The sequence below is a fragment of the Leptodactylus fuscus genome, chromosome 7 (assembly GCF_031893055.1).
Source record: "Leptodactylus fuscus isolate aLepFus1 chromosome 7, aLepFus1.hap2, whole genome shotgun sequence".
Lineage (NCBI taxonomy): Eukaryota > Metazoa > Chordata > Amphibia > Anura > Leptodactylidae > Leptodactylus > Leptodactylus fuscus.
The window spans coordinates 151,210,273-151,234,599 of NC_134271.1; the positions used below are offsets into that span (position 1 = coordinate 151,210,273).

General features: G+C 43.3%; 1 protein-coding gene across 1 annotated transcript in view; it reads right to left on the reverse strand.

Moving 5' to 3' along the window:
* Positions 1 to 21,519: 21,519 nt before the first annotated feature.
* LOC142214348 (NACHT, LRR and PYD domains-containing protein 3-like) overlaps positions 21,520 to 24,327 on the reverse strand; it is a 65,950-nt gene continuing 63,142 nt past the window's right edge. The window contains exons 7-8 of the mRNA XM_075283282.1: positions 23,254 to 23,424; positions 21,520 to 21,607 (exon numbers count right to left, since the gene is read on the reverse strand). Coding sequence (XP_075139383.1) covers positions 21,520 to 21,607; positions 23,254 to 23,424 — 259 coding nt within the window. The remainder of the gene's footprint in view (positions 21,608 to 23,253; positions 23,425 to 24,327) is intronic.

The following is a 24,327-nucleotide window of genomic DNA, read 5'->3' on the forward strand; positions in this document are numbered from 1 at the left end:
TTTAGGACTGATCAGGGATCTGTATACTGGGCACATATATATTTAGGACTGATCAGGGAGCTGTATACTGGGCACATATGTATTTAGGACTGATCAGGGCTCTGTATACTGGGCACATATATATTTAGGACTGATCAGGGATCTGTATACTGGGCACATATATATTTAGGACTGATCAGGGAGCTGTATACTGGGCACATATATATTTAGGTCTGATCAGGGCTCTGTATACTGAGCACATATATATTTAGGACTGGTCAGGGCTCTGTATACTGGGCACATATATATTTAGGACTGGTCAGGGCTCTGTATACTAGGCACATATATATTTAGGACTGATCAGGGCTCTGTATACTGGGCACATATGTATTTAGGAATGATCAGGGCTCTGTATACTGGGCACATATATATTTAGGACTGATCAGGGCTCTGTATACTGAGCACATATATATTTAGGACTGATCAGGGCTCTGTATACTGGGCACATATATATATAGGACTGATCAGGGATCTGTATACTGGGCACATATATATTTAGGACTGATCAGGGAGCTGTATACTGGGCACATATGTATTTAGGACTGATCAGGGCTCTGTATACTGGGCACATATATATTTAGGACTGATCAGGGATCTGTATACTGGGCACATATATATTTAGGACTGATCAGGGAGCTGTATACTGGGCACATATATATTTAGGTCTGATCAGGGCTCTGTATACTGGGCACATATATATTTAGGACTGATCAGGGCTCTGTATACTGGGCACATATATATTTAGGACTGATCAGGGCTCTGTATACTGGGCACATATGTATTTAGGACTGATCAGGGAGCTGTATACTGGGCACATATGTATTTAGGACTGATCAGGGCTCTGTATACTGGGCACACATATATTTAGGACTGATCAGGGCTCTGTATACTGGGACACATATATATTTAGGACTGATCAGGGAGCTGTATACTGGGCACATATGTATTTAGGACTGATCAGGGCTCTGTATACTGGGCACACATATATTTAGGACTGATCAGGGCTCTATGTACAGGGCACATATTTATATACTGGACACATACTTATTTAGGACTGATCAGGGCTCTATATACAGGGCACATATCTATATACTGGGCACATACTTATTTAGGACTGATCAGGGCATTGTATACTGCAGGACTTCGTGAGGCTGAAAAAGCGCACGGGCGGTCACCTTTAAAAATCCATTCAAATGAATGGGTTTTAAAGCTGGCCACTCGCAAGCTGTCTGCTGTCCGGTTTCCCCGGGGTTTACAGCAGAAACCCCGGGGTGGACAGCGGCAGCAGTGTGAACGCCGCTTTAATAAAAGTACATTATTTTGTATGAATATAAACGGAATCCATAAAAGGCAAAATAAATAAATAAATGTGATTGCTAGTAATGAATAATTATAATAAGAAACTAATATGTATAACAAAGTAATTAATAAAAACCTTTTTTAGATAAGGGAATACACTCGTACATAAATTTAGTGAGATCCAAATGGAGTGGAGAAATAAATTCATAAAACTACAAACTGATGTAAAAAAACTACAACTATGGAAGACTAGAAGGATCAAAATCGATGCACTCCAACCTATAGTAATTGTACCACTAGAGCAGGGGTGCTCACACTTTTAAAATGACCCAGTCAAAAGATCTACTACCCACTTCTTGTGGGCGGGGCCTGGGCCGCAGCATTGTCAGATTGACACTGGATCCCGGAGAGGTAAGTAACATTGTTTATTATGTTCTCTCACCTCCCCTGGGGCTCCGATTATTATACTCGGAGGTCTGAAAAGACCCCCGGGTATAATAATGGCGGTAGTGGGATCGCGGCCTGGCCTATTCACTACCGCCCGCCGCGGCCTATAGTACAAGGGGAAGCGGGGGCGGCAGTGAATAGGTCCGGGGAGGTTGGCAAATAGGCCCCTACCTGCTGGGAATACTCCAGGAGGTAGCAGCCTATTATAAAACAAACAAACATAAAGTTTTCATACTTACCGACCTCGATGCTGCTCCCGCATCCTTTCTCCTGGCAGACGTCTGCGTATCAGCGTAGGCTGCGTGATGACGCCGCCTCCGCTGAAATGTAGAAGTCTGAACCAGCGCACGGAGAGCGGCAGCTTTCCAGCGCTGGTTCAAATAAAAAAAAAGTAAAAAATAAAATAAAAAATGACACGCGATCAACCCATACGTCTTTTGCGATCGACCGGTAGATCGCGATCGACTTATTGGGCACCCCTGCACTGGAGGCCCTCAGAGTTCATTAACCTTTATCTGGCCAAGCACGTAGTTGCTTGTAATCTCTGTTTGCTGCAAAGTTGCATGAAGGTGGTTGTATATATGAATTATTAAATAAATTGTGTTTTTATATACGGTATGCTATATACAGTCCTATGAAAAAGTTTGGGCACCCCTATTAATCTTAATCATTTTTAGTTCTAAATATTTTGGTATTTGCAACAGCCATTTCAGTTTGATATATCTAATAACTGATGGACACAGTAATATTTCAGGATTGAAATGAGGTTTATTGTACTAACAGAAAATGCGCAATATGCATTAAACCAAAATTTGACCGGTGCAAAAGTATGGGCACCTCAACAGAAAAGTGACATTAATATTTAGTACATCCTCCTTTTGCAAAGATAACAGCCTCTAGTCGCTTCCTGTAGCTTTTAATCAGTTCCTGGATCCTGGATGAAGGGATTTTGGACAAACAATTCAAGTTCAGTTAAGTTAGATGGTCGCCGAGCATGGACAGCCCGCTTCAAATCATCCCACAGATGTTCAATGATATTCAGGTCTGGGGACTGGGATGGCCATTCCAGAACATTGTAATTGTTCCTCTGCATGAATGCCTGAGGATTTGGAGCGGTGTTTTGGATCATTGTCTTGCTGAAATATCCATCCCCGGCGTAACTTCAACTTCGTTACTGATTCTTGAACATTATTCTCAAGAATCTGCTGATACTGAGTGGAATCCATGCGACCCTCAACTTTAACAAGATTCCTGATGCCGGCATTGGCCACACAGCCCCAAAGCATGATGGAACCTCCACCAAATTTTACAGTCGGTAGCATGTGTTTTTCTTGGAATGCTGTTTCTTTTTGGACGCCATGCATAACGCCTTTTTTTATAACCAAACAACTCAATTTTTGTTTCCAAAATGAAGCTGCCTTGTCCAAATGTGCTTTTTCATCCCTCAGGCAACTCTATTTGTGGCGTACGTGCAGAAACGGCTTCTTTCTCATCACTCTCCCATACAGCTTCTATTTGTGCAAAGTGCGCTGTATAGTTGACCGATGCACAGTGACACCATCTGCAGCAAGATGATGCTGCAGCTCTTTGGAGGTGGTCTGTGGATTGTCCTTGACTGTTCTCACCATTCTTCTTCTCTGCCTTTCTGATATTTTTCTTGGCCTGCCACTTCTGGGCTTAACAAGAACTGTCCCTGTGGTCTTCCATTTCCTTACTATGTTCCTCACAGTGGAAACTGACAGGTTAAATCTCTGAGACAACGTTTTGTATCCTTCCCCTGAACAACTATGTTGAACAATCTTTGTTTTCAGATCATTTGAGAGCGGGCTGTCCATGTTCGGCGACCATCAAACTTAACTGAACTTGAATTGTTTTGTAGAAAGAAATGGTCCAAAATACCTTCATCCAGGATCCAGGAACTGATTAAAAGCTACAGGAAGCAACTAGAGGCTGTTATCTTTGCAAAAGGAGGATGTACTAAATATTAATGTCACTTTTCTGTTGAGGTGCCCATATTTTTGCACCGGTCAAATTTTGGTTTAATGCATATTGCGCATTTTCTGTTAGTACAATAAACCTCATTTCAATCCTGAAATATTACTGTGTACATCAGGTTAAATCTCTGAGACAACTTTTTGTATCCTTCCCCTGAACAACTATGTTGAACAATCTTTGTTTTCAGATCATTTGAGAGTTGTTTTGAGTAGCCCATGATGCCACTCTTCAGAGGAGATTCAAATAGGAGATCAACTTGCAATTGGCCACCTTAAATACCTTTTCTTATGATTGGATACATCTGGCTATGAAGTTCAAAGCTCACTGAGGTTACAAAACCAATTTTGTGCTTCAGTAAGTCAGTAAAAAGTAGTTAGGGGAATTCAAATCAATAAAATGATAAGGGTGCCCATACTTTTGCACCGGTCAAATTTTGGTTTAATGCATATTGCTCATTTTCTGTTAGTACAATAAACCTCATTTCAATCCTGAAATATTACTGTGTCCATCAGTTATTAGATATATCAAACTGAAATGGCTGTTGCAAACACCAAAATATTTAGAACTAAAAATGATTAAGATTAATAGGGGTGCCCAAACTTTTTCATAGGACTGTATATATATATATATATATATATATATATATATATATATATATGTATATACACACATTGCTGTTATTTTAAATGTATTATGTATATGAATCTGAGATTGAACATGAGTTTTAGGTGCAAATATGTGTTTTAGTGCATTTGATGTGGCTGTTGATGACCCATTAAGACATTTGTAATCTTCAGGTTGTCTACTTTCAAAAAATATATATGGTTAAGGGTTTCACTTACTTTTTACCGTGTGTAATCCCTACATTTTATAGGATGATACTTTTTTTAACATTTCCAGCTTCAAAGCAGATTTTTGTTCCTTCCAGTTCTAGCGATTTTCTGAAGACACGTGCATGCGGGTTCAGGCCATAGTGATATGTATGAACTCTGCACATGTTGAACTCTTATTTTTAGGAGGTTTGGTGCATTTATTGTTTGGTTTCCACTTTCAGCAACTAATATACATTTATTTGCATTTTTTCATAAAACATTCACTTTAAATTAAAATTGCATGAAGGTGCCTGGAGGTGCAAAATTTCCAGAGACCCTTGGCATTGAAAGGGTTAAAGGGATCCTACCATTGAATACTCTTTTTTTCCTGACTAACACATAGGAATAGACTTAAGAAAGGCTATTTTTCTCCTATCTTTAGATGTCTTCTCTGTGCCACCGTTCAGTAGAAATCCGGGTCTTCTTCGGTATGCAAATGAGTTCTCTCGCAACATTGGGGGTGGTCCCAAGCACTCAAACAGCACCAATGCTGAGAGAGAAATCTCCAGCGCCTCCTCCATCTTCTTCTGGAATGCCCTCTCCTGACTAACACATAGGAATAGCCTTAAAGGGGTTATCCCATGAAAATCATCCTATCTATACTGCTAGTTTATGTGGATTTAAGACTTTTCCAAAATACATTGCTTTATCAAAACTGCTTTGTTTGTCCGCTATCGTAATTTATTCACTTCATTGTTGACACTGGCCCTTGGGATTATTTGCTCATTTGTCAAGTGATGTAGCTGCCTGCTCTCAGGGGAGGAGGGAGGGGCTGACAAGCAACGGAGCTCTTCAGATAGGGGAGGGGGAGGTGAAAGCTCCGGGATTTCTGTGCCGTCTATCTTCAGCTTTTTCCACTTATCAGCCGGTTTAACTGAATTTGGCTGATAAGGGCTGAGATAAGGAGTCCGTTACCTCTGTATTTAATGCAAGCTGACTCAAATCCAGCTCTGCTACATCAGTTTCCACATCAGCTTTATACTGTGGTAGTGCATTTACAACCAATTCCTCATTACTGACTGCAAACATAGCAGATAGCAGAGCAAGTGAAACCCCGCCAACCAATGTGCCAAGAAATTCAGGAAGTGAAGAGAGCACAGAGCCTGCAGGCTTCAGAACAAGAGTTATGGGAATACCCCTTTAAGAAAGGCTATTCTTCTCCTACCTTTAGATGTCTTCTCCGCGCCGCGGAGTTTTTCTACGGGTTTTCTTCAGTATGCAAATGTGTTCTCTCGCAGCACTGGGGGCGGTACCCAGCACTCAAACAGCACTGGGGCGTCCCCAATGCTGCGGGAGAGATCTCCAGTGACGCCTCCATCTTCTTCTGGAACGCCCTCTCCCTGTGTCTTCTTCTGTCCTGGGTTTCAATCTTCTATGCATGCGCAGTCGGCTCTTGTGGCTGGTGTAAGCGGCCATTTTCTTATGGCCATGGGCAAGCGCAGTTGACTCTGCCCAAGGCCAAGAAGATTGAAACCCAGGATGGAAGAAGATGCAGGGAGAGGGCGTTCCAGAAGAAGATGGAGGAGTCGCTGGATATTTCTCTTGCAGCATTGGGGACGCCCCCAGTGCTGTTTGAGCGCTGGGGATCGCCCCCAGTGCTGCGAGAGAACTCATTTGCATACTGAACAAAACCCGGATTTCTACCAAACAGCGGCACGGAGAAGACATCTAAAGGTAGGAGAATAGTCTTTCTTAAGGCTATTCTTACGTGTTAGTCAGAAATAACGGTCCAATAATAAGATCCCTTTAATAAAGGCCAACGTATTGGGATCCATGCTGTAATGATGAAAAAAAAAAAAACAAGACGTCCTTAGATCTGAGATCTTCATCCTTGAAACATTGGATATTTCTGTATCTTAATGGGATAGTATTACACATCTTCCTCCTCTGCAGTATTTATAGTTTTCTGCAGCTAATATATTAGAACAGTAAGAGACTGACATTACAAATAGGGTACTTCAGCTTTGATGGTTTTCTGACTTCATTCTGACCCTTCAGTCTAATGCTTTGCAGTCTATACATCCAGAAAACTTCTCTTTGCTATAATTCTTCCAGCTGTCTCCTACTTGTAGTCTATTGGAGTGAAAGTAATGGGATCTGCTTCTTGCGCCTGTTGTGTACAGCAATAACATCAAGGGCTAGAATAAAGAGTTTACTCCCATGTATGTTAATCCTAACAATACTGGTAGCTGAACTATCTCCTTATGTAAATGATTGGTTGTGTACACTGTATGGACAGCCATATTGATGCAATGGTGCAACAAAGTAGTGTGTTTTAGGTTTCTTTATCCATAAACCTAAACACTAGCATTGCTCTGTCAGCCCCCTGACAAGTCGCACATTCAACCCTGCTAATATATGTCCTATTTGCACTCCCTTTTAATGTGATAGTCTGTAATTAGTGACTATTTATACTATATTATAGGGACATGTTTGGGCTGTGGAGATAATATTTTTTTTTGGATAACTATATATGCCATTCAATTGGTTTAGGCAGGGTTTCTTTATGTGTGCTGTAGTTATCTTCAGAACAAGGAATCCACCACACTGTCCATAACAAATATACCAGATATCCAAAACTACCACATCACAGACTGGAATAAACTATCCAGGGGAGTATCCAAATCATTTATAAAACGTAACTTTTATTAAATATATTAAAAAAGCTTAATGTATAAAAAAAAATAAAAAAATTGCCCACAGGCATATATACGTGACGTACCACCACAAGCTCGCGGTCACCGTCTTTCTCTCATCAATAAGCAGCTTTGTACTGCTATGTCTTTAGCTGAGCCCCTGATGAATCAGTGTTTTATGAAACGCGTAGGGATAATTTAAGTAAGGGATGTGTTTGCTGTGGTCTGAAAGGGCTATTATCAGAGCACTAGTGGCAGTTTCCGCTTCCAGTGCTCCTCTGTTGGCGTGGCATTAGGCCAGTAACCTCTGAGGACCTGGTAGTTGGGGCTGCCTTGTCAACTTAGTCTCTGAGAGTTTTATCTATAACCCGACAACAGCAACACACCATTCGTTTTGGAAGGGAGTTAGGTCTTACTGTGAGGGACAGTGTCGACAGTGTTGATCCCTTTAAGAGATACTTGCCGCTAATAGGTAGCTGTCTCTGAATAGACTGACCGCGAGCTTGCGGTGGTACGTCACGTATATATGCCTGTGGGCAAATTTTTTTTTATACATTAAGCTTTTTTTAATATCTCCCTATATTATAAAAATGAATTTCTGTCTGTCTGTCTGTCTGTCTGTTCTCTAATGCGAACCAAACGACTGGACCGATCTTCACCAAATTTGGCACAGAGATACTTCAGATATCCGGGAAGGTTTAAGACGAGACTCCAACTCGCTCGGACGTACCGTTGCTGAGATACAGCATTCCAAACACAGTGCCCCCCCCTTAGCCAATACAAACCTGCAAGACTTTCACTCATATTCCAACTGCAATACACACGGTCACTCCACATACACAACCCAACACTGATATCCAAACTGAGATACACGCATCAGAGGATTAGATACACAGATCAGCACACAGTATCACATGTTAGAGGATTAGATACACGGGTCTGCACACAGTCCCACAGACCAGAGGATTAAATACGCACTTCTGCACACAGTTCCACACACTGAAGGATTAGATAAGTGCGTCTGCACACGGTTCCACATGCCGAAGGATTAGATACAGGCGTCTACACACAGTTCCACACTCCAGAGGATTAGATACGCACGTCTTCACAGAGTACCACATGCCGTAGGATTAGCTACACATGTCTACACACAGTTCCACACTCCAGAGGATTAGATACGCGCGTCTACACACAGTACCACATGCCATAGGATTACATACACGCGTCTGCACACAGTACCACACAGGGGAGGATTAGATACACGTGTCTTCACACAGTTGTACACGCCATAGGATTAGATACACGCGTCTGCACACAGTACCACATGCCGTAGGATTAGATACGCGCCTCTTCACACAATACCACACAGGGGAGGATTAGATACACGTGTCTTCACACAGTTGTACACGCCATAGGATTAGATACACGCGTCTGCACACAGTACCATATGCCGTAGGATTAGATACGCACCTCTTCACACAATACCACACAGGGGAGGATTAGATACACGTGTCTTCACACAGTTGTACACGCCATAAGATTAGATACACGCGTCTGCACACAGTACCATATGCCGTAGGATTAGATACGCGCCTCTTCACACTACCACACAGGGGAGGATTAGATACACATGTCTTCACACAGTTGTACACACCATAGGATTAGATACACGCGTCTGCACACAGTACCACATGCCGTAGAATTAGATACACAGATCAGCACACCGTACCACATGCCGTAGAATTAGATACACATGTCTGCACACAGTCCCACACACCAGAGGATTAAATACCCACTTCTGCACACAGTTCCACACACTGAAGGATTTGATACGTGTGTCTGCACACGGTTCCACATGCCGAAGGATTAGATACAGGCATCTACACACAGTTCCACACTCCAGAGGATTAGATACGCGCATCTGCACACAGTTGTACACGCCATAGGATTAGATACCCGCGTCTGCACAGAGTACCACAGGCCTTAGGATTAGATACACGCGTCTACACACAGTTCCACACTCCAGAGGATTAGATACGCGCGTCTGCACACAGTTGTACACGCCGTAGGATTAGATACGCGCGTCTGCACACAGTACCACATGCCGGGGGATTGGATACACGCGTCTGCACACAGTTCCACATGCCGTAGGATTAGATACGCGCCTCTTCACACAATACCACACAGGGGAGGATTAGATACATATGTCTTCACACGGTTGTACATGCCATAGGATTAGATACACGCGTCTGCACACAGTACCACATGCCGTAGGATTAGATACGTGCCTTTTCACACAATACCATAAAGGGGAGGATTAGATACACGTGTCTTCACACAGTTGTACACGCCATAGGATTAGATACGCGCGTCTACACACAGTACCTCATGCTATAGAATTAGATACACGGGTCTGCACACAGTCCCACACACCAGAGGATTAAATACGCACTTCTGCACACAGTTCCACACACTGAAGGATTTGATACGTGCGTCTGCACACGTTCCACATGCCGAAGGATTAGATACGCGCATCTACACATAGTTACATACGCCGAAGGATTAGATACGCGCCTCTTCACACAATACCACACAGGGGAGGATTAGATACGTGTGTGTGCACACAGTACCACACTTTGGAGGATTAGATACATGCCTCTGCAAACAGTACCACAAGTCAGAGAATTAGATACGCGTCTCCGCACACAGTACCACACGGGGGAGGATTAGATACACGCGTCTGCACACAGTACCACGGGGGAGGATTAGATACGCGCGTCTGCACACAGTACCACACGGGGAGGATTAGATACGCGCGTCTGCACACAGTACCACACGGGGGAGGATTAGATACGCGCATCTACACACACTACCACATGCCATAGGATTAGATACGCGCGTCTGCACACAGTACCACATGCTGGGGGATTGGATACGCGCGTCTACACACAGTTCCACACGCCGTAGGATTAGATACGCGCCTCTTCACACAATACCACACAGGGGAGGATTAGATACATGTGTCTTCACACAGTTGTACACACCATAGGATTAGATACACACGTCTGCACACAGTACCACATGCCGTAGGATTAGATAATTGCATCTAAACACAGTACTACATGGGGAAGGATTAGATACAGCTTTACTCCAGGTATCCATAACAACTGATCACAGGTTTTTCACTGACATCCAAAATATGATACACATAATCACATGACGCTTATGGACATACACACAAACCACATACAAAATACACCAATGCAAAATTGGACAATTCTTATGAGGCCACTACACAAACATAAAATGTAATATACCCGTGCGAAGCCGGGTCCTCCCTCTAGTATTTAATAAAAGTTAAGTTTTATAAATTATTTGGATTTGGATACTCCCCTGGTTAGTTTATTCCAGTCTGTGATGAGGAATTTGGTGTGGAATTTCAGCGCTGAAAAAAATCCTCCCATTAACTTCAATTGCCTAAAGTGGACACAGGCGCAGATGCGAACCCACCCTTATTTTGGTATAATCCATATAGAGTGGCAGTTTGGGATACACCCTCTCTAATGAATATACATGATTAACAGACACCCATGTCTGGATCTATCTCTGATATGTTGTGTGTACAAATGAAGATCCAAAGGCCCAATGAACTTCCAGGCTGATAAACTCCATACTTAGGAAGGAAAGCTAACTATGAATTTCTTCAATGACGTAAACCTTATAGGCAGTGGCTGGTAAAATTAGTCTGTAAAGTTTTTTTGTCTGTAACTTTCCATGAAGAGTTCAATAAATGCCCATGAATTTATAAGAAGTCGAGTCCTCCATTGTTCTGAGTCAGGTGTAAGAATTATATGAACTACATCATCACCCAAGTATACTGGATTTTACAAGGAACTGCTTTGATACAGATTCAACTCCCTCCTCATATTGAAGGTTCTGTTTTACATTATTTTTCTTATTTACTGCATTATTTATGTGTCCTTTCATGTGTAAATATGATGAATCTTAACCCCTTAAGGACCAGGCCATTTTTTGGTTTCGCATTTTCGTTTTTCCCTCCTCACATTTCAAGAGCCATAACTTTTTCATTTTTCAGTTCACAGAGTCACATGATAGCTTATTGTTTGCGGGACAAATTGTACTTTGTAATGGCACCATTCAATATGCTGTGCAATGTACTGGGAAGCTGGAAAAAAATTCAGAATGAGGCGCAATTGGAGAAAAAATGCATTTGCGCCATTTTCTTATGGGTTTAATTTTTACAGCATTCACTGTTTGGTACAAATGACATGTTACCTGTGTTCTACGTGTCAGTACAAACGCGGTGATACCAAATTTATATAGTATTTGAAATTTTTTGATACTTTTAAAAAAATGATAAACTTTGCAAAATAGAAAAAAAAATTTGTGTCATCATGTTCTAACACCTGTAACTTTTTCATATTTCCATGTATGGAGCTGGTTGTGGTGTCTTTTTATGCGGGACAAGATGACGTTTCTATTGATAACATTTGGGGAAAGATCTGATGGTTTGATCACTTTTTATTCAATTTTTTATAGGAGGCAAAGTGTTGAAAAAAACGCTTTTTGGCTGTTTTTATTTTTTTTGCCGCTACGCCGTTCGCAGTACGGGATAAATGTTTTAATATTCTAATAGTTCGGGCATTTTGGAGCGCAGGGACACCTAATATGTTTATGTTTAATGTTCTTTAATTACTTTTATAGCTGATCTAGGGAAAGGGGGGTGATTTGAACTTTTATATTTTTTTTATTTTTTTAATACTTTTAAAAACTTTTTTTTTTCTTCTGTTACATTTATGATCAGACCCCTTAGGTACCTTGAAACCTAGGGAGTCTGATCGCTCATACTATTCACTGCAATACTACAGTATTGCAGTGAATAGGAAAATCGCAGCACTTCTATTAGACGCTGCCTCTGGCATCCTGTAATAGATCTCATGCAGAGACAAGCCTGGAAGCCTTCAATAGGCTTCCGGCTGTCATAGCAACCGATCACCGCCCTCATGTGACGTTCAGGAGGGCGGCGATCGGCGAAACATGGCGGCGCCCATGCCGCCTGCGCTGTTTACACGCTGCGGTCACGTTTGACCGCAGTGTGTAAAGGGTTAACAGCAGCGATCGGCTCGGGCACCGACCGCTGCTGTTAGTGGCAGGTCCTGGCTGTATGATAGAGCCGGCATCTGCCGTGTATGGAGCGAGCTCAGCGTGTGAGCTCGCTCCATACATCCCCATGCGACCCATGACGTACAGTTACGTCAAGGGTCGCTAAGGGGTTAAAATATAGTGTTATCATTCTTGTCATATGAGGAGACCCCCCCACTATTTAGTCCTGAATGTTTGCTATTGTCCCTATCTTTTCATTTGGCCAATAGAAGGTAAGGTGTCAAAGACCGACATATTACCAGTTTTTATTGTCGCTATCGTGTGGTCTACAAGCTGCAAAGACAGTCTTTCCTTTACTATTTTCATGGCACACTTGTAATATATATATATATATATATATATATATATATATATATATATATATATATATATATATATATATATATATAATATGTCTTCTCACCTCAACATCAGGGATATTCCAGAAATTCAGCTCACTCAGAAATGAGGAAGGATTCATGTTCTCCACAATGTAGATCAGATCATCCTGGAAATATCCATACGTCATCCTCAGGACATGATCTTCATACTGACAAAGCTACTGGTACAACTGCCGGGTCTCATCATCTAGGAAATGAAGGAGACACAAGAATGAAGACTATATCCATCTCTCAAATGGAGCTGATGCATATACGGTACGACGAAGCCTCCATATTCATCAACTGGTTGACACTTGACATCTTTCCCACCCAGGGTCAGGCAGCTTTAACACTTTTGTACTCAAGTGCTCATGACATGTACTCAAGGCTTCTTACTTATTCCTTCACAAACAACACTTACATGCCTTAATTGGCACAGACAGACTCCATAACTTTCTCCAGTCACACCGACATTACAGTTTCTACGACTACTATAATGTACAATGTCTGGCTCAGCACTCACACAGCACCAGTGCCACTTTATATAGCAGATTTGTTGGGGGCCTGGGTGGCGGACCCCTACTAAACTACCATGTATTTACTTATGGCCATATCTGTAGCTGTTAGAATGCTAGAAGCTCTCTTAAGATTAGTTCACACAGGGTTTTATAGTCCGGATTTTGACAGGGAGGCTGCTTCAGAATCCAATCCAAAAAACAGCTAGCACTAGCATCCAGTCGTGGTATTACGTTCCAGATTAGGCCCAAATGAATGGGCCTAGTCGGGAGGGAGTGTCGCGCCGCGGATGCCATGGCAGATTCAGCTGCAGATTCTGTGGCAAGATAGGGCAGCTCACTTTTACAAGCGGCAAAAAAACACCAGTGGAAAAAAGAAGTGAACTGCTCCTATAGGAGTCAATGGGAGGCGTTTTTTGGAGCTGGATTCTGAGGCGGATTCTGTGGTAAAACTCGGACCAGAAAACCCAGTGTGAACTCAGTTATAGTCATACAAAACTTTTTAGGGAGCCTGCACACGGAGTTTACGCTCGCTCATTCTGAACGTAGAGTGAGTGGCGTAAAAAACAGATCCCATCGACTTGAATGGGTTGCATTTTTACGTATCGCTTTCAATGTGATACGCGTGTAGGCGTGTTCCTCCCCGCTCACACTGTATAGCGCTATAGGCGCTGCTGTGGAGAAGGACGTTCCTGATTGAGTGTCAGAAACACCATTCTGACTGTAAAGAGCTACGGTACCGATAGCTCTTCACGCAGGGCACAGATCGGGAAAGCCGACAGTGCGCTGAATTACTGATCTACGCCAGGCTGTACCTGGAAAACCCATGTAATTTACCTACATCATTACTCCAGCTCCAGATGTGTGGTAGTTGTCAGAGATATTATCATGAACACGACTCAGGCTGAATTACATTGGAGTGGTTGTCTACAGAATATACCATAAATGTTGCATATATGCGGGTCTCACCTGTCTCTAGGAATAATTCCCCCCCCCCTCCCCAGACCCCATCCGGCCTTACTTCATCCTACTGACAACCAATTCCAGGCTGCCAGCGGCAGTCGGCTTTGCAGTAACAGCCCGGCTCACTTGGTTCTGTTATTTCTGTAATGTCCATAGAAGTGAATGGAGAATGGAAGTTATAGACACAGCACAGGGAGCTACATGGATTCTGTCACTTGTGAGGCGGGAAACAGCGTAACTCACATTCACTTCTATGGGAATTAGGGAACAGCGTGACACGGTGAGCTCAGCTGTCTCTGTAACCCCGACCAACACTGGCAGCTTGTATATGGCCGTCAGCGGGATCAGATGAGGCTGAATGGGGCTGAGGGGTTTATTTCTGGATATAGGGGAGACTCTCATGGGACAATTTCCTGTAATAATATTCCAATAGTTGTAATAACATAAAACCTGGTCACACAAAATAAGAGGAAAATGCTGAAATGTGCAAAACAGTCAGTGCTGAAAGGGTTAACCATCCCCTGCCCCTTTATTATTCCTATGTGTGACACATAATACAGGGGCAGCAATGGCTGCTGGGATTTCTTCTCCCCTCACACATTATGTGACTGTATTCCTCCCCTCTGACTGCAGAGACATCATCTGCCCCATCAGCTTCTCCTCACACCTCATCTCCATCACTGTCCTCTCCTCACATCTCCCCTCCATGTCTCCTCAGTCCTCCCCTCACCTCCGTGTCTCCTCAGTCCTCTCCTCACATCTCACCTCCATGTCTCCTCAGTCCTCTCCTCACATCTCCCCTCCATGTCTCCTCAGTCCTCTCCTCACATCTCCCCTCCATGTCTCCTCAGTCCTCTCCTCACATCTCCCCTCCGTGTCTCCTCAGTCTTCTCCTCACATCTCCCCTCCGTGTCTCCTCAGTCCTCTCCTCACATCTCCCCTCCGTGTCTCCTCACCTCCATGTCTCCTCAGTCCTCTCCTCACATCTCCCCTCCGTGTCTCCTCAGTCCTCTCCTCACATCTCCCCTCCGTGTCTCCTCAGTCCTCTCCTCACATCTCCCCTCCGTGTCTCCTCAGTCCTCTCCTCACATCTCCCCTCCGTGTCTCCTCACCTCCATGTCTCCTCAGTCCTCTCCTCACATCTCACCTCCATGTCTCCTCACATCTCCCCTCCATGTCTCCTCAGTCCTCTCCTCACATCTCCCCTCCGTGTCTCCTCAGTCCTCTCCTCACATCTCCCCTCCGTGTCTCCTCAGTCCTCTCCTCACATCTCCCCTCCGTGTCTCCTCAGTCCTCCCCTCACATCTCACCTCCGTGTCTCCTCAGTCCTCTCCTCACATCTCCCCTCCATGTCTCCTCAGTCCTCTCCTCACATCTCCCCTCCGTGTCTCCTCACATCTCCCCTCCATGTCTCCTCAGTCCTCTCCTCACATCTCCCCTCCATGTCTCCTCAGTCCTCTCCTCACATCTCCCCTCCATGTCTCCTCAGTCCTCTCCTCACATCTCCCCTCCATGTCTCCTCAGTCCTCTCCTCACATCTCACCTCCGTGTCTCCTCAGTCTTCTCCTCAGCGCTCCGCACATCACACACTCACTAGCCCCGCCCCTTCCTCTTTCCCGCGCTCTCCTCTCATTGGCTGGTTACACCCCGCGGCCATTTTCCTCTCCTCCCAGCCGGAACATAAAATGGCTGCTGTCCTCAGATCTCCTCCTAGTGCCTGGGATATGAGAACCTGTAGTAAAGAAGCCGCAGGACACCCGGAGGAGGAGGCTGAGCCCTCTCTCCTCAGCAGGAAAGCCTCCCCGCGGTGCTGTCCTCTGACAGGAGGAGTTGTCATAGGAGGAGCTGACTGGCTGCAGTGCTGAGGAGGGAGATGAAGCTGATGAGAGCGCCCCGCACAGGACATACAGGTGACTGCATTACACTGGGGGGGACCAGAGATGAGGTGAAGGTTTAGGGTAAAATCTACCACTTAGTTCCATCTTTGTGTAGTAACAAGAAGACGCTCGTGTCCTCCAGAGTCGCCGCCATTTATGAGGTCAGATAGGAGATGGCGTTTTGCACATGGCGGTGTAGATTTCCTCAGTGTCAGACATTATAATGTAATGATGTATTTTCCTCCAATAAGCTGTGAGAATTGTATCGGGTGTACTATATGGCGCACGTCTCTTATAAATCCGCCACATCTACAATTCTGACTGAGCAGCGGCCGCACATCTGCGCCTCTTCTATCATCTTCGATATTCAATTGTAGCAATAAATACCCATATTTGAGGTTTTTTTGTTTGTTGAAAAATCTGCTTTAGGAACCAGTTATTGACACTTTTTTTTGGCGGGATACAGTTTTTATCATGTTTGTATATGCGTTTTTTTGTTGGGTTTTTTCTTACATGTTTTTTTTTTCCTACAACACATTGTTTTGTGGATGTGACTGGAATATTCGCTTAAAAAAAAAAAAACAAGTTTATTTTTCCACCCTCTATTCATTTTTTCTGGGGTTTGCAAGGTGTTCACCTGAAAAAACCAGCGGGAGGAAAATAATGCGCTACTGACTCCCATATAAATGAATGGGAGACTTTTTTCGTGGCGAATGTAGAGACAGATTCCACTTCAAAATTTGCCTGAAAAAACTCTGTGAACCAGATCTGTGTTATTTCTGAATTTGGTCGTAGAGGGCAGGTGTAGGGTTATACAACACAGCCAGAAATGGAATGTGTTCACCAACTAAGGCTAAGTTCACATTCACTGGAGACTCCATTGGGGACTATGTCGCAGAAACCAACAGAAATAGGTGAAGAGAAAAGCCCTGCGTGGAAGACTTTTCTCCCCTTACCCCCCCCCCCCCTGATTTCAGTAGAAAAACGTTGGATAACGGGTAACCATCGCAGGCAACCACGGTTTTGGTGTTTGGACTTATTTGGGTTCCCCTAGAGCAGTGGTCGCCAACCTTTTTTCCACCAGGGACCAGTTTCAGTAAGACAATTTTTCTATGGCTCAGTGGGGGCGGGAATGGGGTGTGGTTGGGGCGGGGAAAGGGGTGTGGTTGGGGGCGGGGTTAAGCATGGGGGTTTAGATTAGAATCATGTACATATGAAAACACAAGAGAAAGTGCAAACTGACGGACACTGCAGGTTATGAAGATGGCTACTGATGACAGACACTGTTATGAAGATGGCTACTGATGACGGACACTGCAGGTTATGAAGATGGCTACTGATGACAGACACTGCAGGTTATGAAGATGGCTACTGATGACAGACACTGTTATGAAGATGGCTACTGATGACAGACACTTATGAAGATGGCTACTGATGACAGACACTGTTATGAAGATGGCTACTGATGACAGACACTGTTATGAAGATGGCTACTGATGACAGACACTGTTATGAAGATGGCTACTGATGACAGACACTGTTATGAAGATGGCTACTGCTGATTGCTGCGGAGAGCTCATTTGCATACCGGTTAAAACCGGTATTTCTACGGAACGGCGCGGAGGAGACCACGTCTAAAGGTAGGAGATGAATAGCCTTTCTGAAGGCTATTCCGACGTGGTAATTAGACAAAAAAGTAGTTTAATGGTAGAATCCCTTTAAAGTGTACAACCAGCTCCTGGGGAAGGTTATATCACAGATTCAGTCCTTATAGTATAGAATCAGCTCCTGGGGTAGGCTATTCAACGGATTCACAGTCCTTAGAATAAAAAGCCGGCTCCTAGAGTAGGCTATTCCACAGGTTCAGAATCTTCACAGTAGAGTACCAGCAAAGAGCACGGCAAAAGAATCAGGGGTTGTCATTAATAGAAGACATAAGTGACGTTGTGGAGATGATGAAGCTGTGCTCGGGGAATGCCCCCCACTGTGCTATATGAACATCATTTGCATAAACTTCCAAAACTAAAGGTAGGAGTAGAATATCCTTTATAAAGGCTATTCCAGTAAAAAATAGATTTCTGCAATGATACACTCCCTACAAGCACTGCACACACCCATACAAATACAGTATATTACAGATACAGTATATACTACATATCACACACGTTTCAGTGAAGAATGCTAACCCACTCACGTAGTATGTCGCAGAGAGTGAGAGCAAATGATAAAATATAACTTTTATTTGAAACTACAAAATCCCACGACCTCGTCCGTGGCAAACACCCCCCCCACGCGACCCACCTCCAACGTGGTACCCGATCTCCCCCCTGCCCCTTCCCTTGCGCCCCCCGCATTCTCCACCCCCACCATTGCGCCCCCAGCCCCTGATAAATGCTCGTAAGCGCCTACTATTGTGAACAGGATATGACCCTATATAACAACCTGTGAGTTAATATAGATATGTGGCTGTGTCAGGTCTTGGGTCAGGGTCACATAACGAAATGCATAGGCATAGGATAAAGATCTAAAGAATACCTTCAGCTCATGAATTATAGACGCAATACAAGGTCCATTAGTGATATGAATGTCTAGATCTAGTCTCCTAATAATAAATCAGGATGCATTGACATGGCGAACTGACCTATGATTTTTTTTATCCTATGCATTTCTATATGTGACTCTGACAAAAGACCTGACGGCCACATATCTGTCGTGACTCACAGGTTGTTATATAGGGTCATTGTTTACAATACTAAGCGCTTACGACAATTTACTGACTAATTTCATCTACTTTTGGCCTAGGGGCCTTTTAATTTCCATTTCAAATTTTTTTTATTTATTTTTTTAATGTAGATTGTGAGCCCCACATAGAGCTCACAATGTACATTTTTCCCTATCAGTATGTTTTTGAAATATGGGATGGAAATCCATGCAGACACGGGGAGAACATACAAACTCCTTGCAGATGGTTTTATGCCCTTGGCGGGATTTGAACACCAGGACTCCAGCGCTGCAAGGCTGCAGTGCTAACCACTGAGCCACCGTGTGGCCCTAAAAGTTATATTTCATCATTTACTTTCACTGTGGAATAATATCACACACAGTATGGAACTTGCATACACAGGCATTACACACAGACTTACAGTGTATTACAGATACAGTATATATCACTCACATACATATTACATACACATCCACTTACTTCTCTGGTCTGTCACATACACACGAAGGGAAGTCCAGAACTGTATTATCGGGAGAGGGAAGGGCGTAGGTAGCACCTCCCTCCGAATCCGGCCTCAGGGCTATCAAAACTGTGTGACATTACAAGAAGCAGCTTTCTCTGCAGAGGAGGGGAGAACAGGGGAAGAGGCAGATATTAAAGAACAGAATACTATGTAGATGAAAGGGTTCCAGATGTCAGCTTCACTGTTGATTCCTCTGACATGCAGCAGGCTGGGAGCGGCCTCATTAACAAACTTGTCTCCATTATTACATGTCATAGAACTGGATTACACGGATGGATCCACAGAAAGCTGAAAAGAACACTCAAAAATTTTATGGACCCAACTCAAAAAGATAAGCGGTATTACACGCCAGTGGTGCAGTCCATAACTGCGGTTATATTGCCATTTCATGACATTTACCATAATGCAATGGTGCAGTAAATGATTGAATTAGATGGGGCAAGACCTGGGCGCCAAGCAAGATGGCTGCTGCGTAGTATCTCTCTGTCTGGTGACCTGTCCTAAGCTACATCTCAACGTTACCCCATCTTATTATGCGACTCAACTCGTTCTTCATTAACAGCTATACATTATCTATAGACCTGTTAAGCAGAAGTCCAAGTGGCATAAAACCATGAACTTCTCCTTCAGTGGCCAAACTTCTTCTAGTCTATCCTTATAAATGATCAGGCGGCTTCTGAAGCTTTAAAGAGGACCTTTCATCACCTGGGGCACAGGCGGTTTTATATACCACTAGAAAGCCAACAGTGTACTGAATTCAGCGCACTATCGGCATTCACGTTCTGTGCCCCAGGTGAAGAGCTATTGGTACCGTAGCTCTTCACGGTCAGCAGGGCGTTTCAGTCAGGAACGCTCCTCCTCACAGCAGCTCAGTGCGGATTGTATCTGAGCTGTTTATCTCTGGCTCTTCCAGTTATCAGTCAGTTAAATGTATTTTGCTGATAAGGGCTGAGATAGGGAGTTACCTATGTATGTAAGCACAGACCTAAAACGGAGTTTATTGCAAGCTGATTCTTGTTCCTGTAGCATGTAAATTTGGGATTCTCATCAAATCCAGCTTCATATTGTGCATCTTCCAGTGATACAGTGCTAATTTATTTACAACCATCTCTTTACTGACTGCAAACATGTACAGCTATGAAGAGAGATAGCAGAGCTGGCTTTGTCTGGGAGACAGCAAGTGAAACCCCATTCAGCAATGTACTGAGAAAACCAGGAAGTGAACCCAACATGCAGGTGGGTGAACAAGCCAGTTGGGTAATAGCACTTTAAGATACAACCTCCAGATGACTGGGCATGTACCATTGTCCCCTGGACCATATATTCCCTTAGATGACTGACATCTAAATGGTGTCAGAGAAGAAGCAGATGTATTGACCTCAACCATATGCTTAGTGGGAGGGAATTCCAATTGTGATTCTGTGTAGTTGGCTCTTGATTTAGTTATGCAGTGACCTTGCATAATACATCCTCAGTATTTTGGGGTATACTCTTTACCTTGTTCTGTAGTTTCAGGTCCTCACTTCCTTGGATCTCCCCTTCCACCAAGGATTTACCTGATCCTTTTGTTTCTATCATCTTGTTTAGTTACTTGGCTTTGACATAACCTTTAATGTATGGAGTGTTAATCAGGTTTTTGACCTATGACCTGTATAGGTCAGAATTCTGCATCAATCAGTGTCCCTCATACCCCAGCTTATGTAGTGAAATTATTCTGTCAAATGAAGAGGATTAACTCTTAGACCAGTGGTCAGACCCCAACAATAGGATACTTATTGCCTAGGGACAAAACATTAAACAATTTGGCAAATTCATTTATTTAACATGTTGCTTAAATTATTCATAAGTAAATATCTGAATGGGAACGTTACAAATCACATCATAAATATGTAGTATAAATACAGTCATTGGATATTATTTACTATACAGAGGTAGAGGCTGCCATAGGAGTGTGCTGGTGCTACTGACTAAGGCATCTAAAGGGATAAACAGAATCAGAGTCAATGCTGCAATGGATTACACGGTAACTGCTCGAAGTGTTGGCCTGTTGTCTTCTCACCACAGCTAGAAGTCCACCTTCTGCTTTGTTCAGTACAGTATCTTCATATTTGGTTTCAGCGTTTCCAGTTTTTGTAGGGCTCCCTTCTCTTCGTCTGTCAATCCATTCTCCTTCAAGCTAGAACATCAGAAGGTCAAAGGACTTAGACAAAGACATGTATAACAGTCACAACACTGACGAAGACACCGGTGTTTGGGAGTAGTAATGGTCTCCTTAGGTTCAGGCAGCTAAGGTCCAGGATCTCCTTGGCTTGTCATGTGCCTTAGTGACCCAATCACAGGATTTTTTTTGGTTTGTTCTTAACTCACCTGAGCCTCCACCCTTTATACTCTGGTGTCTTTAGAGACCCCAGAGTATAATTTACCACAATGCAAGACATGGCAGCCATTTTAGTTTGTGATCTTGGACTACCTAAAGCAGCAACTGCAACATTCAAGATATTGAGATTGAACTGGGCTCATGATGAAGCAGTTCACACATCTCTAGTGATTGGCTTATGTGATATGGCAGGTATATTCCTGCCTCATTGCAGCAAGTGTAACACTGATCCATTATTAGTTACCAATGAAGCGTGTTATAATATGAAGGCCATATCCGCATAAGCCTTTAAGCCGAAACCCAGGATCTAGACTCTAGAGACTGGTCTGCCATTCTGAGACTATTGTTTTAGACACTGATGCCTTTAATGTTTGGGCGTTTATGGAATAAAGAGCTTTGATGCTGATTTTAACCCCTTGCTGCCTCTGATTTTCAAGAATTTTTCCCTAAAGCATGTTTTTTTTTTTTAATCTCTAATCACAGAGGCTTAATTTTTGCAGGGTAGTTGTACATAATCATACGTATACTGGAAAGCAAGAATTCAGCATGGTGGAATTAGAGAAAATAAAACCTGAGGCAACACGGTGGCTCAGTGGTTAGCACTTTGGCCTTGCAGCGCTGGAGTCCTGGGTTTGAATCCTACCAGGAACAACATCTACAAGGAGTTCCTCCCATTCTATAAAGACATACTGATAGGGGAAAACCAAAAACCCTGTGTGCAATTCTTAAAGGCTTTGTTTCCTTTTCTGCTTTCCCCAATTATTGTATGCACTTCTATGGGAGCCACCATGCTGCCTCTTCCCTTCTACTTAGTGGTTATCGGCCAGGAAGCATAGAGCTAGAAGACCCAGTTTAACTCTACAGTGTGGCTCATGAGGAAATTAAAACACCCCTAGTGATCATGAGTAAACAACTGAGAATCATCCTAAAGCCTTCAGGTGAATGGTGTGCAAGTCTAATTTTCTTTTGCCTGGCTCTCCATTGACTTCTATGGGGATGACAAATCTCTAGCAGCACCTGCAAACCCATAGAAGTGAATGGAGAGCCTGTATTTGAGCTCCAGTGATTGACATTTCTTCCCTAGCCACAGGACTGAGATAAGTGTCCATAATAGCCCAATCCCTGTAAGCTAACACTTTACAACTAAAGTTCAAATATTACAGAAGTTACACCCCATTTTTGTCACAGCATAAATTAATCTGTTATAAAACCTATACTGAACTAGAAGACCCATTCTGATGTCATTTGGTTCCTCTCCTGTCTTACAATATTCAGTAGTCTACCAGCAAGTGTTCAATAACATTTCTAATAACTACAGGACAGAGAAGTGACAGACGTCACATATGAAGGTGCAGTCAGCAGTATTTCAGACATAACAATGGAGAAGATAAAATCCCTGTATAACTTGTCCCCCACGTGTCACCCTGTACACATCTCATACTCACCTTATTTCCTCTATACTGCATTCAGGACTTGCCAGAGCGTCCACCAAGACAAAGAAGTGAGGACCAGACAGCTGGTTATGAGAAAGGCCAAGTTTCTTCAAGAACGGGCTATTCCTGATTATACAGGCCAACTGGATGCAGGAAGCATTTGATAGTTTATTATGAGTCAAACTGCAAGAATAAGAAGGTGTTTGAGACGTCCCCAGAGTATAGCAAATCTGTACATCGAGTGTAAAGGGTTCTGGCCACTAGAAAAATTCAGACATCACTAGAAGTCTCCTCTTGTGCATGGTGGATATCAGTAGATACAAGATATAGCCACTGACACTATGAAATGCAAAACCCCTGGATTATGTCCTCACTTTATGGCATGTCATAAGTCAATGGTTGTTGCAGTACAGCAGAAGTAAGAGTGCTATCAGTAGTACCAATAATACCATCAGTAGTAGAAAGGGTGCCATCAGATGAACCAATGGTCAAGTCCAAGTCTTTTGGGAAAAATTTAGTTGACTGGTTTGATGTGAGCCGGTTTGCAGATTTCTGTAAGACAACTTGTTGTATTCCAATATTGTTTATATATTATGGGAGTGTACATATATTAACTGTATTCTGGCAAGCTTTATATGCCCAGCCATTGTTATGTGTCATATCTGTTACCATGTGCTGTACTTTGTCATATATGCCCAATTGTATGTTAGTGTGCCCAATCAGAACGTTACACCCAAGTAAACACCACGTATATTTATATGCATACTATGCCTGAAGTTACCTTTATACAATAGTCATACCTTTATAGCTGTGCCGTGTCCAGCTGTACCTTTATGTGTAACATGCCTTGCAGAGGTTGCAATAACACTTCTACAAGAAATATACTGGAAAGGTTTCCTTGCACTTGCACCATGCATACAGCAGCATCGCCTGTGACTAAAGCCCTCTGATCACAGGCACTTAACCTCTTAGATACAATAAGGCCCCATTCACATAGGGGGAAGAGGGGCAGATTTTGGGGCTGAATCCACATCATAATCCACCCCCTCATAATAGCGGTCTATGTAGACCGCTAGTTTACTTTTT